The sequence below is a fragment of the Nannospalax galili genome, unplaced genomic scaffold (assembly GCF_000622305.1).
Source record: "Nannospalax galili isolate Female #2095 unplaced genomic scaffold, S.galili_v1.0 scaffold788, whole genome shotgun sequence".
In the NCBI taxonomy this organism is placed as follows: Eukaryota; Metazoa; Chordata; class Mammalia; order Rodentia; family Spalacidae; genus Nannospalax; species Nannospalax galili.
The window spans coordinates 1,217,284-1,233,110 of record NW_008359996.1 but is presented as its reverse complement, the minus strand read 5'-3'; the positions used below and the strand labels follow the sequence as shown (position 1 = coordinate 1,233,110).

Below are 15,827 nucleotides of genomic sequence, written 5' to 3'. Positions count from 1 at the left end.
AGAATCAGGAAAGAATAAGATCCAGTTTGCAAGAAGTTTTCTAGCCACTACCTAAAGCAAATCCAAATCCAGCAGGCCAATGCTCACACCCTGCTGCTGCACACAGGTCCCCTACTTTTCCTTAAGATCAAACTTCCCCCAGAGTTTACTGTGCTTATGTCTTATACCCAAATTGAACCAAACTTCCAAATGTGGCAAAAAAGACAGCTCTATCACACCATTAAAAAGAAAAGTTAGCGGCTGGAAAGCTGCTCTTGCAGAAGACCCAGGTTTGGTTTCCAGTACCCACATAGCAACTGACAAGTGTCTATAACTCCAGTTCCAGGGGAATCCAATGCCCTCTCCTGGACTTTGTGGGCATTGCACAGATGGGTACACATATACACACAGGTCAAACACATAAAATATAAATAAATCAAAAAAATAAAAGAAAAATAAAGGTCAGGACATTTAGATGTTTACAACCCAACAAACCCCCAGAGAGGCGTTTAAATCAATGCAGCCTAGAGCTGTTAAAAACAGATCAAAGAGGTACACAGTGTATATTGTAGGTGATGTTTCTGTATGATCCTTTAGCAGGGATATTGAAAATATAGCACATTTGGCAGTAGAAATTGAAAGCCTGTTGTTAAAGAATGATTGCTGAGCCAGGTGTGTTGGCACATGCCAGCAGCTCTAAGTACTCAGAACGCTAAGGCAGGATGATCACTTAAGCCCGTAAGTTAAAGACCATTTGAGGCAATGTAGTGAGACCCTCATCTTAAAGAAAATGGGGGGGCGGGGCCTGGAGAAATGGCTCCTGGTTGCTCTTGCAAAGGACCCAGATTTGGTTCCCAGCACCCACATCATGGCTAACAACCATCCATAACTCCAGTTCCAAGGGATTCAATGTCCTCTTCTGTCCTCCTCAGGTACTGCACAACAGGGGTACACTCACATACAAGCAGGCAATACTCTCATACACAAAAAAAAGTGACCAAACTTGGGGACGAAGTAGTTGTGATTAGGTAGGTGAAGTGCTGAACATATTCTAGGCCAGCTTTACAAAGAATGCAGTACTTAGTCTTCTGAAAACACTATCCCACAAGGACACGATCTGCCTTGTAAGGTAGTAGGCTGGATCCAGGCGAAGGTTTTCAAGCATGCATCTATCATTTAGAAGAAGTGTTGCAAAAAGTGAGTTAAGGGCTCAGCAGTTAAGAACACTGGTTGTTCTTACAGAAGACCCAGGTTCAAATCCCAGCACCCACATAGCAGCTAATTGTAACTCCAGTTCCAAGGGATCTGACAGCCTCTTCTGTTCTCTGTGGGCACTGAATGACACTGGTGCACTTACCTACATGTAGTCATCCACACATACATGTAAAATAAAAATTTTTTTTTAAAAGTGAGTTAAGTGGGGTTTCCCCTCACAGTGTGAAGGTTCCATCCCCTATAAATGAGATTTTCCTGCCTGCATGTAACCTTTGTAAGCACAAACTAAGAAAGCAGTCCATAACATAGGTGGGGAGAAACACACCCAACATATTTTAAGATTGATTAACTTGGAAAACTTTAATCAAGTGATGTCACCTCTCCTGCTGGGAGGTTCTAGACATGCACAGGTTGGCAAGCCAGTGTGATGGAGTACTGAAGTTCAGGTGTGTGGAGCAGACCTGAGCTTTAGTTCTGACTGCTCTGTATGACCTCGGGCAGCTTTTTGCAGTTTCTGGACGCCTCCAATAAAATAAATGTTCATAGTCCTTTTCATGCTAAAGAACACTGCTCCTCTGGCTGGACCCCCCTAAACCAGATCTAGGGTTACAGTTTGGGGCGCCGGGGATGCATTTGTGAACAGCCAGAGACCACCTCTGGCGAAAGCATCGGCCGCACTCAAGGCAGGGGAAAGGCTTCTCCCCGGTGTGCAGAAGCTGATGCTGAGCCAGGTGGCTCCACTGGGCAAAGCGTTTGGAGCAGAGGTCACAGGCATAGGGCCGCTCGCCTGAGTGCACACGCCGGTGACTGGCCAGCAGTGAGGGGTATGCAAAGCGGCGGCCACAGTCCTCACACGCGTGCAACTTCTCCTCAGTGTGCGTACTGCGATGTATGGCTAAGGAGCCACTCCTCCGGAAGGCACGTCCGCAATCGGGGCAGGGGTAGGGCTTCTCCCCTGTGTGCAAGAGTTGGTGCTGCAGCAGGGTGCTGCGCTGGGAGAATCGGGCCTCACAGTGCTCACAGGCATAGGGCCGCTCGCCAGAGTGCACCCGCCGGTGGCTAACCAAACGAGAGGAAGAAGAGAAGCGCCGCTCACAGTCCGGACAAGGGTAGGGCTTCTCCCCGGTGTGGATGCGCTGATGGATGACCAGGGCAGTGCGCTGGCGGAAGCGGCGGTTGCACTCTAGGCAAGTGTAGGGCTTCTCTCCCGTGTGCGTGCGCTGGTGGATGGCGAGCAGGGATGGGTAGGCAAAGCGCCGCCCACAACTAGGGCACTGGTGTGGTTTCTCGCCCGTATGTGTGGTCCGGTGATTGGCCAAGGACCGGCTGCGACGGAAGCAGCGGCCGCAGTCAGGACAATGGTAGGGCTTCTCGCCCGTGTGTATGACCTGGTGCTGGGAGAGGTTCTTCCGCTGGGAAAAACGTTTGCCGCACTGGTCACAAACGTAAGGGCACTCGCCCGAGTGCGCCCGCCGGTGACTGACCAACAGGGAAGGGTAGGAAAAGCGGCGCCCACAGTCAGGACAAGGGTAAGGTTTTTTCAGATTCTGGGCACACTTGTGGCTCTGCAGAGCCAGGTGGTCAGGGAAGGTGCAGCCACAGTCAGGGCAGATGGGGCCCCCAGACGTCTGCCTGGGGATCAGCCGGGGTTTGCTGGGCCGCCGCCCTCTTTTCCCCTTTCGGGGTGCTTCCTTAGGCGGGAATACTTCCTTCTCGCCCTTCTTCTGTCTGGCTTTGGTTTCTACAGGGACACAGAGAGAAATTAATTTAACAAATATCGGGCTCCCGATGCTTGCCCACTACAATGTTAGGTGTTACAAGGTCAGTACACTAGGGCCCTGTCAATTGTTATCACAGACATTTGAGCCTGCCATACAGAAACGTGGAAGGCATTATAGGAAGGAGCTTCTTAACCAGCTGGAGAAGTCAGGGATGATTTCTTGGGGGATTAAGCCGACTTTTAAAATAGAATGTTTGGGGTTGTGTAGTTGGTAGAGTGCCTAGTAGACCTGAAGCCCAGGGTTTGACCCAGCACCACATAAACCAACTTATCCTTGGCTACATAGCAAATTTGAGGCCTTACTGGGCTATAATGAAACCTTGTCTTTAAAAAAACTTAAATGTTCTTAGGGCTTGGGGGATAGAGAAGCTCAGCGTGGTACAGAAAAATCTTCATCCCCATCTACCTTCTAGAAACTATGTTGGTTTTTTTCAGCATTTTAGGCTTTTGTTTGATTTTTTATCAGGGTCTCAGATAGCCAAGAGGGCTGGCCTCCAACCCACCATGTATCTGAAGATGATCTTGAACTCCTGCTCTTCCTGCTTCACCTTCCAAGTGCTGGCATTAAAAGTGTGCACCACCACAGTTTGTGTGTACAGTGATGGGGATCAAACCTAGAGTTTTGTGCATCCTAGAAAAGCATTCTACCAAGCCAGCCATATCCCCAGCCTCTACAAGAGCAGCTAGTGCTCTTAACTGCTGATCCATCTCTCCAGACTTTCTTACATAAAAGATAACTTTATACATACTTTACCACATCTTAATTTTGTCACTTATGTTCCAAAGGTTTTTTTTGTGTGTCAGTGCATGCCCTTATTCTAGTTTCTGTTTTTTATTTTTTTGTTTGTTTTTTGGTTTGTTTTGTCTTTTAGAGGCAGGATCTCCCTGTAGCCCCAGCTGGCCTGGAACTCACTATGTAGACCAGGCTGGCCTTGAACTCACAGAGATCCGCCTGCCTTTGCCTCCCGAGTGCTGGGATCAAAGGTATGTGCCACCATGCCCATCCCTTGGTTTTTCTTTTTTAAGACAAGGTCTCGGTATATAGTCCTGGCTGACCTGAAACTCTATGTACACCAGAATGGCCTCACTGCCTGACTCTGCTTCCTGAGTATTGGGAGTAAGGTATGTGCTACTACTTGGACCCTTACTCTATTTTCAGATGCAGAGAATTCCACTGTGGATGAGCCATAGTATTTTTAACTTACCCAATGCCTCCACACACACACATAAAGGGTGGTGGGAATTGAATCCATTGTCTTGTGTGTGAATGCTAGGCAAACATTCTATCATTGCACTACAACTCTAGCTCAACTTAGCTAATTTTTGTCTGTCTTTGTTTTTCAAGACAGTTTCCTTAGGTAGCCCTGGCTGGTCTGGAACTTGCAATGATCCTCCTGCCTTAGCCTCCTGAGTAGCAAAATTACAGGTATATGCCACCATACGTGGCTAATTTAGCTGATTCTTAATAGACGAATTAATATACTGGTGTTTGAAAGTTGAAATGGCAGCCCAAGACAGAGGAGACAACATGAAAAATTCCAAGGTGAGGCTGGGGAATGTACCTCAGTGGTAAAGTATTATTTGCCTAGCAGGCCTGAGGCCTTGGGTTCCATCTGGAACATCACAAAGAAAAACCCCCAAGTGTGCATGGGCTGTAAGATTTTAGACAAAAGCACAAGGTAGAAGTGGGAAGACATGAGGTATGAGCTTACAGTGACTGGACCATAAGAGTCTCTGTGCACAGGTGTGGTAGCTTTTAATCCACAGCACCCCATAAAGGTCAACCTGGTCTACATAGTGAATCCCAGGCCAGCCAGGGCTACACAATGAGATGCTGTCAAAAGAAAGGAAAGGGAAAGGGAAAAGAGAAGAGAGAGAGGGAGGGGCCGGAGAGATGACTTAGTGATTAAGAGCACTGGCTGGTCTTACAGAGGACATAGCTTTGGTTCCCAGCACCCACATGGTGGCTAACAAATGTCCATAGCTCCAGTTCCAGGGGATCCAACACCCTCTTCTGGTCTTCACAGGTACTATATGCACATGGTACACTTATATACATGCAGGCAACATACCCATATACATAAAACAAAAATAAATAGATGGAAGGAAGGGAGGAAAAAAAGAAAAAGTCAGGTGTGGTGCTACTGTCTATAATCCCAGCACTCAGGAGGCTGTGAGTTCCAGATCAGCCTCAGGAATATAACAAGCCCCTTATCTCAAAAAGATAAAAATAAAATTAAAAAACCCAAAACAACAACAGCAAAAAACTCTAAACCAATGGCTCTCAGACTTTACTGTGATCAGAATCATGGGGAGGACTCACTGAAACAAATTACTGGGCCCCAGCCAGTGTTGAATTCAGTGGGTCTGTAGAGGAGCCAAGAATTTGTTATTTTTATTTTCATTTATGTGCATGTGTATATGTCTGTATGAATGTCTACCATGTGTGTACAGGTGCCTGAGGAGGTCAAATGATGGTGTCAGGTCCCCTGAAGCTGGAGTTACAGGCAGCCACCCAACCTGAGTGCTGGGATCCAAACAGGTCCTCTAGAAAAGCAGCAACTACTCTTAATAATTGAGCCATTTCTCCAGCCCAGAATTTTCTTGCTTAAAGCATTCCCAAATAATGCACAGCTGGTCTAGAAGCACTATAAGAACCATAGCTGTGCTGGGCGTGGTGGCACACACTTTTAATCCTAGCACTTGGGAGGCAGAGGCAGGTCTCTGAATTCAAGGCCAGCCTGGTCTACATGGCAAGTTCCAAGCCAGCTGGGGCTACAGGGAGACCCTGTCTCAAAAAAACACCCCAAAAAACAAAAGAACCATAGCTGTAAGCAATGTTAGAAGACCTTGAACTGTATTCATACAATAAATAGTTCACTAGTCTAGATGCACATCCAAATCAATGGGGCTTTTTCTTTTAATTCGAGAGTGAACCAGGGAACTGACAAGTTGGCTCAGTGATCAAGAGAACTTCTGGCTCTTCCAGAAGACCCAAGTTCAGTTTCCAGTTCCCTCATCCAGCAGCTAACAACCACCTGTAACTCTAGTTCCAGGGGATCCAGTGCCCTCCTGCAGTGTCTTTGGGCCTCCACATACATGCTCACATACATACACACACACAAATAAAAATAAACACACATGCTCACATACACAATTAAAAATCAATCTTTTTGCTGTTATTGTTTTGTTTTCTTAATTTGTTTTTGAGACAGGGTCTCACTATGTAGCCCCAGCGGGCCTGGAACTTACTATGTAGACCACCAGACTGGCCCCAAACTCACAGAAATCTCCCTGCTTTCCACCCAACGACCCCCACCCCCACTCCCCAGTGCTGGGATTAAAGGCATATGCCACCAAGCCTGGCTAGAAATACTTTTGACCTTAGAGATCTAAGCAGGGAAACTTCAATTCAGTCAGTGCCATCTGCCTCTGCAGGTGGACCTGGAGTCTTTCTACCTGAATGCCCTTGACCAGAGCTTTGCTTGATACTGAGAAAGTGCCTTTCACTGCTTAAGGTCTTGCTGCTATTAGAACGACAAGAAGCCACTATCCAGTCCTCAGTGAGAACCTTTCAACACAGAAATTCGGATATTTAGGGTTTTCAGCCAAGGCCCAATTCAAAGGAGGCGGGGTCAGGGATCCTGGGAGGCAGGAGGGGTAGCTCTTTTTCAAAGTTCACTAACTGTTTTAGTCACTAGAGTACAGCAGGTGCTCATTTTGCCCACAGAAAACGAATCTGGTACCCTCAACCAGACCAAAATTCTCCGTTGGGTCAGTGAAGTGAAGACCTTACGCTCCGTGGGCATTTTCCACTCACTTCTCTGGAACGTTACCCATCTCCGGTACTCCTGGGGATCTAGGGCAGCGGGTTCCCAATCATCGGTGTTTCTTTCCAACCACGAGATGAGAGCTGGCTTGGGACCTGCGCATCCTGGGGAAGGAGAACGGGTCTGAGGGCTGGCTCCAGAGATGCTGCCTGGTCACATCGCTACCTGCCCCTCCCCAGACACGCCGTGGCAGGTCGGGACCCGGGACTCCACGGCCCCAAGCCACCCCGCCCTCCAGCTCCATCACCCCCGCAGACCCCGCGGGAAGCGGATTCGGCCGGGCCTCACCGAGCGCGCCCAGGTGGCCGTAGGTCTCCCGCATCACGTCCCGGTACAGAGTCCTCTGCGCCGGCCGCAGACACCCCCACTCCTCGGAGGAGAAGTACACGGCCACGTCCGTGAACTTCAAGGCCCTGGCTCTCCTTCCCTTTCGCCGACCAGGTCCGGCCTCTCCGGGTGCCCGCGCGGGGAGCGGCGCGGAAGGCAGCGCCATCCGGCCTGCCGGGCCTGCCCCACTTGCCCCACTGCCTCCCCTCGCGGCCTCCCCGGGCGCTGGCGACCCCGGATCCAGGAGCCCCGAGCCGCTCGGCCGGCGTGTGGTCGGGGAGGCCCACAGGGGCAGGATCGGCCGCCCCAGGGGCTGTCAGAACCGCTCCGTTATCCAGGAAACTCCTGCTCCAACTTGGGTGAAAGGCACCGGAAGATGCCTTCGGGGAAAATGGCGGCGCGGCTACTGCATCGCCTTTGCCTAGAACACAGGCAGGTTCCAGCTATCGATTTTATTGACCTGAGCGCCATGCCGGCTTCTTAACCCCTTTGCCCTGAAGTGTAATGGCGCTGCGAGATGGCTTCACGCCCACTTTTCCCTTATCTATTACATTCGTTCATTGGGCGGCAACTGAAGATCCGACGTTCTAATTGGGTGTTGGAGAACGCGGCCCGTTTGAATGAAGCCAACGGATTCTTAGGGCAAGAAGGTGGATGATGCGTGAGCTCCACAGCTGATAGTGAGATTTGTAATCAGTTGGGAAGTACTCCGGGTGTTTTCCGATATTTGTTTGCCCTATCTGGAGTGAATAGACGTTTGTTCACGTCTCTCTAGAAAAAGTTACATAGCATCAGCATACATTTGTTAATAGCTGCATTCTGTGACCAAAAATTTGTCTGTCACAACCGGGAATCCTGAAAAGTTCTAGGTGACCAGTGATACTTTTTGATACTTACAGGGCACTCCTGGTAAAAACTGAAGGCCTAAAAGGTTGACACAGATGATGAAAGGTACATCTTTTGCCTTTTTTTCCGGAGCTGAGGATCGAACCCAGGGCCTTGAGCTTAGCTAGGCAAGCACTCTACCACTGAGCTAAATCCCCAACCCTGGAAGATACATCTTATACATTGGGGAGCTACTAAATAAGTCTATTGAAACGAATGACTGACCTTCCAATGCTTTAGGAAGTTTGATTTAGTTTGCAGGCCGAACAGATACCACTGTGCCTACTTTTTCGTCCTACACATAGCTCAATTTGGAGAAATGTGAGTGCACACTTAAGCTGCTGGAGAGGATAAAGGGCTAGCACATGATTTCATTTGTAAGGAAGCAGGGAAGGATTCACTTCTCTGCAGTCAGCTTGCCTAAATGGTACAGTTGTGCTGTCACTGAACAAAAAAGTGCTGGAGTTTAATAAAAAAGGCTAATGGGGTTCTTGAGTACTCTTAACTCTCTTGTAGTTACTTTGCTTCCGAATAACCTTTCTTTGCCACTTTGTAAAAAGGAAGGAAGGAGGGAGGGAGGGAGGAAGGGAGGAAAGAAGGAAAAGAAAAGGAAGCAGGCAAGCTGTGAGATGGCTCAGTGACTTTTAAAGGCACTTGCTGCCAAGCCTGATGACCTGAGTTCCATTCCTGGGAACTCCACAGTGAAAGAAGTGAACTAACTCCACAAAGTTGCCCTCTGACCTCCACATATGGGCACACATGCCCACCCTACCCCCCCCAAAAAAAACCCCTGAGTTTGGAGCCCTGGTGCCTACATTAAAACCGGGCATTGATGCCAAGACAGATAGGTCCTCAGAACTCGCTGACTAGCCAGCCAGTTTAGCCAATCAGCCATACCATCTCAAAAGTTAAGGTGCAAAGAGATAGTGAAAGACACCTAATATCAACTTCTGGTCACCACATGTGCATGTGTACACACATACATAAAAAGAATGAATGATAAAAACAAAAATAAAGCATTGCTGTAAATTTGAGATCAGTCTGGTCTATATAATGCCTTTGAGGTCAGCTGGGGCTGTGTAGCAGGACTAGTCTCAAAAAAGAGAAACAAGTACTAGAATGATACTGGCCATCTGTTCACAGTGGGAAGGCAAGATGCACTGAAGTTGCAGCCTCAGTCTAGCCCTTCTGGCCCAGAGCTGTTCAGGCCCTGTTGGGCTGAGTTTGTTGGCATCTGGAGATAGGAAAGTGACTAAGGCAAGACCTAGGGGTTAGAGAAGAATGCTCTTAACTGTGGGGAAACACCTTGGAGAAAGAACTAACCAGAGCCAGGCATGGTGATGATGGCTGTAATACCAGCACTTGAGAGAATGAGGCAAGAGAATCCCAAGCAGGAGAGCAGCTTGGGCTACATAAGTCAGTTCCGGGATAGCTTAAACATATAGTGAACCCCTGTTAACAAAAAAAGAGAAGGCTCGGTGGTAGGGTGTTTGCCTAGCATGCATGAGGCCCTTAGTTCAATCCCCAGTACCATAAAATGAATAACACAAAATTTGAAAAATAAAGATAACTGGAACTGAGTAGTAAACCAAACCCCTTGCTCCCTTTTGTATAAATTCTGGGATCCATGCTGGGTCTCCAGAGAAGCAGTAAGAAAGAGTGCCACTGCAGAGATGTATGGGGAAGATTCCTACATCAAGGGGCCAAAGACAAGAGAGTCAAGGCTTCTGGTGTTGAAGACCAACTTGGTGCCTGGCATGCTAAGTATAAATGATTGCTTTGAAGCTTACTGTCCTTATGAGGGTGATTATCCTTATGAAACAATGCATAGATTCCTCATACTGCCCACCCCACCCAAAACAAAACAAAACACAACCAAAACACCCAGAAAACACAAACCTTGAGCAACGATGTGTTAGGAAAGGTAGGAATGAGATTTGAACCTGTTGATGTCTCTACTGTTGCACTGCCAGCTCCACATTAGGTGAAAAAGCTTTAAGATAATTTCTACTTATTTCACGCTTAGTGAGGGTCAGTGCTAGAAAGTCAACCTTCAATATTAGCCCACCAAGATTTCACTTTATAGACTGCCTGGACCCTTACCTTTGCCTGAGAGGTTTCTTTACCATAAACCCAGACTGAGGCAAGCAATATCTGTCCTGGGGAGGACCAGCAAAACTACTTGTTAATTAAAAAACTGTGCTCTTAACTACTGACCCATCTCTCAAGCCCCATGTCTCCCAGACTTTTGCCTTCCTTTTGCTTCACAGATGGACTGGTAAGCTTTCAGGGCATACTTTTCCTTGACACTTTCCCATACTCCATGCAAGGACAGGGTCTTTCTTTTCATAGTCATTGTGACCAAACACTTGACAGAAACAAGGGAAAAAGGATTTATTTTGGCTCACAGTTTCAGAGAGCTTGGTCCCTGGTTGCTTCGGACCCCATGCACATGGATAGAGTAGGATGCTGCTTACTTCATGTCAGACAGGAAGCAGAGAGAGGAAAGGGCCAGGGACAACATACCTCTAAGGACCCACCTTCAATGATCTACTCCCTTAGCTAGGTCCTACCTAGAACCTCCCAAAATAGCACTACTATCCAGGGACCAAGCATCAACCCAGAGCCCATGGGGAACATTTCATATTCAAACCATAAACAACCTCTCATTGATCATTTACCTGTGGCTAAGCAGGAAGGGGTCGGGGAGAAGCAGAGGTCTCATTCTGTGCAGGGAGTATCATAGCCTGTTTGCCACCTCTGTGTATGCATACCTACGACTGGCCATAGAAGCCTCTGAGGCACATGAACTGCCATGGTCAAGTCATGAGTAGAGCTTCTTTCCTGTGTGGATGAGCTGGTGATGGAGCAAGTTTCCCAGCTGGCACAGTGAGTGCCAGATTGTTGGTGATACCCACCAAAGTGCACATGACAGTGGTCGACCAGAAGGGAGAGGTAGGTCCAGTGGCACCTACAGTTTGTGCATACATATCCGTGCATGGACAGGGCCCTGCTCAGATGGAAAATACAGCTGTAGTCAGGGCAAGCATAGGCTGTGTCTCCAGCATGGAACACCTGGTATTGGACCAGGTGAGCACTCTGAGAAAAGTCCAAGGTTGGGGGTGTATTTCAGTGGTACAGTGATTGCCTTGCATGCATGTTCGAGCCCGGTCACTGCTAGAAAATACAAAAATGAAACAAAAATCAGGGTATTGTAAGCTGAGGTTACAGCCATGACATGGAAGGCATTTTTTGGAGCATGGGTACACTATTGCCTGATAGCCAAGAATCCTTGAAGCAATATGCAGACAAACCCCCTGCATTTAGGGCCTCAGTGACTCCACAGGGGTTTTTGCCATACTTCCATGGTGAGCACTCCCTTACATAGGCTGCATCAAGAATCAAAGTTTCTCCTCCTCCTTCCCCTCCCCCTCTGCCTTCCCTCCTCTCCTCTTCTCTCAGACAAGGTCTCACTATACAGCCCAAATTCGTCTTAAACTCATGGTGACTCTCCTGACCCTTCCAAGTGGTGGGATACAGGCATGCACCACCACACCTGACTGCATCGAAGAAGGTTCTTGAGTCTCACTTCTTTCTTCTTACTCTTGCTTTCTGCAAGAAAGGAAAATTGGAGGTGGTGGTGGTGCTCTCATCAGGATGGGCTGTGGTAAATGGCCCAAGGTAGTGGACAGAGATAATGACAGCAACACAGGAGACAAGAATGGCAAGGGGTATTTTGTGCCCCTCAGATCTTCCAGTGCATTCTCCCAAGGGCCTGGCCCAGGGAGGTGAGGTGTGTGGGGAGGGATGTTTAATCAGGAAATAACTTTTTTTTTTTGTCTTTTTGAGACAGGGTCTCACTGTAGCCCAGATGTCCTGGAACTCGCTATGTAGACCAGGCTGGCCTTGAACTCACAGAGATCTGCCTGCCTCTGCCTCCCTAGTGCTGGGATTAAAGGCATGCACCACCACGCCCAGTTTAGGAAATAACCTTCATATTTCAATTAGAGGGCTTAAAACATGACTCCAGTAAGAAGTCTCATCTCTTGTTCCCTCTGGCCATGGAAGAAGATATGAAAACAGCAGACACCAAAAAAGCCTACCAGACCAAGAATCATCGTATCATCGCACTGAAGTATCAGTGTGGTTGGTCGAATTTCCTCAGGCTGCTGCTGGTGGCAATGCTGAGCTGTGTCTGCAGCCCATACCCCACTGCTGCTGACAAGATGGTCTTTGTGGGAGGGAGCTGGGACTTGAGGAAAGGGGCTTCCTACGCTCAGCCCCAAGAAAGGCCAACTTCACTACATGCCTTACTATCCCAGATCCTGGGCACTTCACTCTCTCCTCAGGACCCTCTGATGCCAAGCTCCACATTCCCTTTTGCTAGGAGCAGGAGATGAGAGCAGTTGTGGGGCCTACAAATCACAGTGGAGAGCAAGCCATCAGCAGACCCAAGTGAGACCAGAAACCCAGAGATGATACTTCCTTTACACAAGGAAGGTGCCATGCCTCACTGCTTGTCCTCACGCACAGCAGCACCCGAGCTTCAACCTTTCACCCTTGTGTGCATGGTCATTAGGTAGCAGGTGACAGAAAGAAAAGGAAAAATCTTTCCATTGGGTCCCAGCAGACTATTGCTGTACAGAGGAAGGAGGTTGGCCAAACTGCCTTGAGCAACATCTAGTAGCAAATATGTGAACTTTAGGAGCACCTGCTGGGTGCTGGACAGCACTTGTAGCTGGGGAGGAGGCCCTTGGTGCAGCATTCATGCTGGCCCTGCCTCCTGCCGCGGTGTTCAGCCCACCTTACAGAGCTGCTTCTGCCATGCCCTGGGGTTCTTTGTATGCAGGCTTAAACATTATCTGTGCACTTCTTGAGTTTCTACTGGGCTCAGAATAACTCTGGGCTCCAGGGTAGACAGCAGAAAGCAAAAGAAGTCTCTCCTACTGCACTTGACCCAAAGCTCAGTCCCCAAGCACCTGCAGGATTCATCTGATTTGACCTACTATGGCCTCTCAAGGCACAATGTTAGAGGCTGCCAGGCACTCTCTTGTCAGTGGTGTTTACAACCTAGCCATGGAGACATATATGTGCATATACGAATAAAGGTGTGTGTGCATTTAAACCACAAAGCTAAGCAGTGACACCAGGAAATTGTGAGGTCTCTGAATTCTGAACACAGAAAAATATATGCGTTATGAGAAGCTGGAGAGATGGCTCGGTAGTTAACAGCACTTGTTCTTCCAGAGGACCCAAATTGGGTTCCTTGTACCCATGCTAGGCAGCTCACAACCTCCTGTAACTCTAGCTCCAAGGAATCTGACAACCTCTTCTAGCCTCTACCAGCACCTGCACTCATGTGCACATACCCCTATACACACACATGCACACATACACAGAATAAAAAATCTTTTATTTTTTAAAAAAGATACACATTGCAAATCCATGACAAACCAAGGTCCAATTTCTCCAAACTGCAGTTTAGGAAACCAGAGAATTTATTGGGCTTACTTACAGAGCAGTGGGTGAGGGGTTACTTATAGAAGTGTGGGTGCTCCCCCCCAAGGCCACATTGGAAAGTCTCCCTCCAGGTATGGATCATAACTTCCTAGCAGCCATGCAAAATGGCGAGAGCCACTCCCTAGAGTTTCCTCTGCTTATACACCCTTAGTCCTTTCCCCTTGAGCAACTAAGACCAATGACCAATGAGTTATGGCTGATTTTCTTTACCCCTCCTTCCTTACAGAGGGTCAACAGTCAATAAGTTTGTGATGATCCTAGGCAAGCAGGTGCAACCAAGCTTGGGAAGGTGTCTGTCCATAGCTTGCCAATCAGAGCTGAGTCATATGCAACATATGTTTGAGTGTTGTGCCTGCGTATAGGTATGTGCACCATGTCATGCAGTGCCCACAGAGCAGAAGACGAAAAGGGTGTCAGATCCCCTGGAACTGCAGTTTCAGACAGATGTTTGCTGCCATGTGGGTGCTGGGAATTGAACCCAGGTCTTCTGCAAGAGCAGCCAGTAACCATTGAGCCATCTCTCCAGCCCCATAAATAGATAAGTCTTTAACAAAATTCAGTAGCAAACAAAGTCCTTTAACATATAAAAGGATTATGCATTATGACCAAGAAGGATTTATCCCAGGAATGCAAGAATGGTCTAATATTTGAAAATAAATGATAAATATCTTTTTTTTTTTTGGTCTTTTTGAGACAGGGTCTCTCTGTAGCCCCAGCTGTCCTGGAACTCACTATGTAGACCAGGCTGGCCTTGAACTCATAGAGATCCTCCTGCCTCTGCCTCCCAAGTGTTGGGATTAAAGGCGTGCGCCACCATGCCCCACCTTTTTTTAACTTTAAAAAACTTTATACTGAGAATTTCATACATGCATATAAGGTGTTTGGTCAAATCCATGCCCACTCCCTTCCCCTCCAGCACCTCCCATATCTCCCCATCCGTTTTTTCTGACAACTTCCTGTACACTTTCTTTCTTTCTTCTTTAAATGAGGCTTTTTCCTTCCTCTGAAGAGGTAACCCTAAAATCCTTTTTTGACATTTTTGGCCTTTGGAACATAGTATGTTGCTAAGTGGCCCAAGGACATTTTTGACTTTTAGCCAAGAAACTGGCTACTTTTCTTTGGAGTCTTTTTTATCCTAACTGCCTAGCCAGTTCCTACCTCCTATTCTTACCACACCATCCTCTGAAGAGGTTACCCAAATTGCCAATAGGGAATCAGGATGCAGACCACTCTGGCTTCTTCCATGATGAACAGGGACGCAGGGTGAGGCAATTGGGGTACCCCTTCAGTGGGTCTCCCAAATTGTATAACTCTTGTGTGTAGGGAGAAAAGAAAGTCCTTGACTGGTGAACAGGGGATGTGAAGGAGAAGCAAAGCAAGAGTAGTTAGCATTACAAGTTCTAGACAGGGAACCAGAAAAAAGTCAGAACAGGGCAAATTTCAAGTGTTCATATCAGAATCCATTGGGGTTTCTTGACAAGAGCTTCCAAAAGCACCCCTCTATTGGGTTCCTCCTCATTTTTCTTTTGTCTGCTAAGGCTGGACTCAAGAGTGATGGACTCAGGATTTGTTTTCAGACACTTTGATAGCTGTTGGAGTGGCTAGAATCAGTGTTAGTTCCCTCTCAAAGCCTTCTATCTAGGGGGAGAAAACAAATTTAGCCATCATTTTAGAACAATAGTGGGTTATCTCCCTTAGTTACAGGTGGGCACTACAGTGTTGCAGACCAAGATTTGAAGTCTTACATCTGAGCAACACTTTCTGCTTAGAAACAAAATCATCAATGAAAAATAATTGTCTAAATAACATATAAAAATATGGACTTAAGCCTAATGTCTGGGAAGTGCAATCCCTGGAACTCTTAAAGAAATATACTGATCACTTTAATCTTTGGTTATAATTTTCTTTTGGGTGTTTAAGACCATACAGTTAGCCCAAATAAAACAATTTATTTTTACTCTTCAGGTCGTTGGAGGATCTGTTCCTCGTGGTTACATGGGCTTGGGAGGAGCCCCTGGCTCCTTTCTTTTGCCAATTCCATCTATGTGAAGATAAGTCAAAGGTCTTACTCGACCATAGTTGGCTTCACTTGGAAGCATGGAGGAAATGTTTCCTCTGAGTTGACCCTCCTCTTTGTAGTATGGACACTGGTTCAAGTCCATCTGGTGCGGTCTCCATGGCCTCCCTGAATAGAAGGACAGGGCATTTTGAAAGCTGCTCCATAGTCCCCTGGAACTTAGTCAACCTTGGAAGGTGAGGAGCAAAACCTGTCCTTTAAGTCCCACTGACCA

The 15,827-nt window shown here is 47.5% G+C and overlaps 1 protein-coding gene across 1 annotated transcript; it reads right to left on the bottom strand.

Moving 5' to 3' along the window:
* Positions 1 to 1,535: 1,535 nt before the first annotated feature.
* Znf689 (zinc finger protein 689) lies at positions 1,536 to 7,663 on the bottom strand. Its single transcript, XM_017795783.2, has 3 exons — positions 7,093 to 7,663; positions 6,795 to 6,908; positions 1,536 to 2,935 (listed from the first exon to the last, which is right to left on the bottom strand). The coding sequence occupies exons 1-3, from the start codon at positions 7,295 to 7,297 to the stop codon at positions 1,752 to 1,754; spliced, it is 1,503 nt and encodes a 500-aa protein (XP_017651272.1). The 5' UTR covers positions 7,298 to 7,663; the 3' UTR covers positions 1,536 to 1,751.
* Between the last annotated feature and the right edge of the window lie 8,164 nt (positions 7,664 to 15,827).

What these genes read in the sequence shown, in the direction of transcription:
- Znf689 (XM_017795783.2), bottom strand. Translation starts at nt 7,297, where the DNA reads ATGGCGCTGCCTTCCGCGCCGCTCCCCGCGCGGGCACCCGGAGAGGCC. An exon ending in CGGCCACCTGGGCGCGCTCG is followed by an intron (nt 6,909 to 7,092) that starts GTGAGGCCCGGC and finishes CTCCTTCCCCAG; the next exon opens with GATGCGCAGGTCCCAAGCCA. An exon ending in ATGGGTAACGTTCCAGAGAA is followed by an intron (nt 2,936 to 6,794) that starts GTGAGTGGAAAA and finishes GTGTCCCTGTAG; the next exon opens with AAACCAAAGCCAGACAGAAG.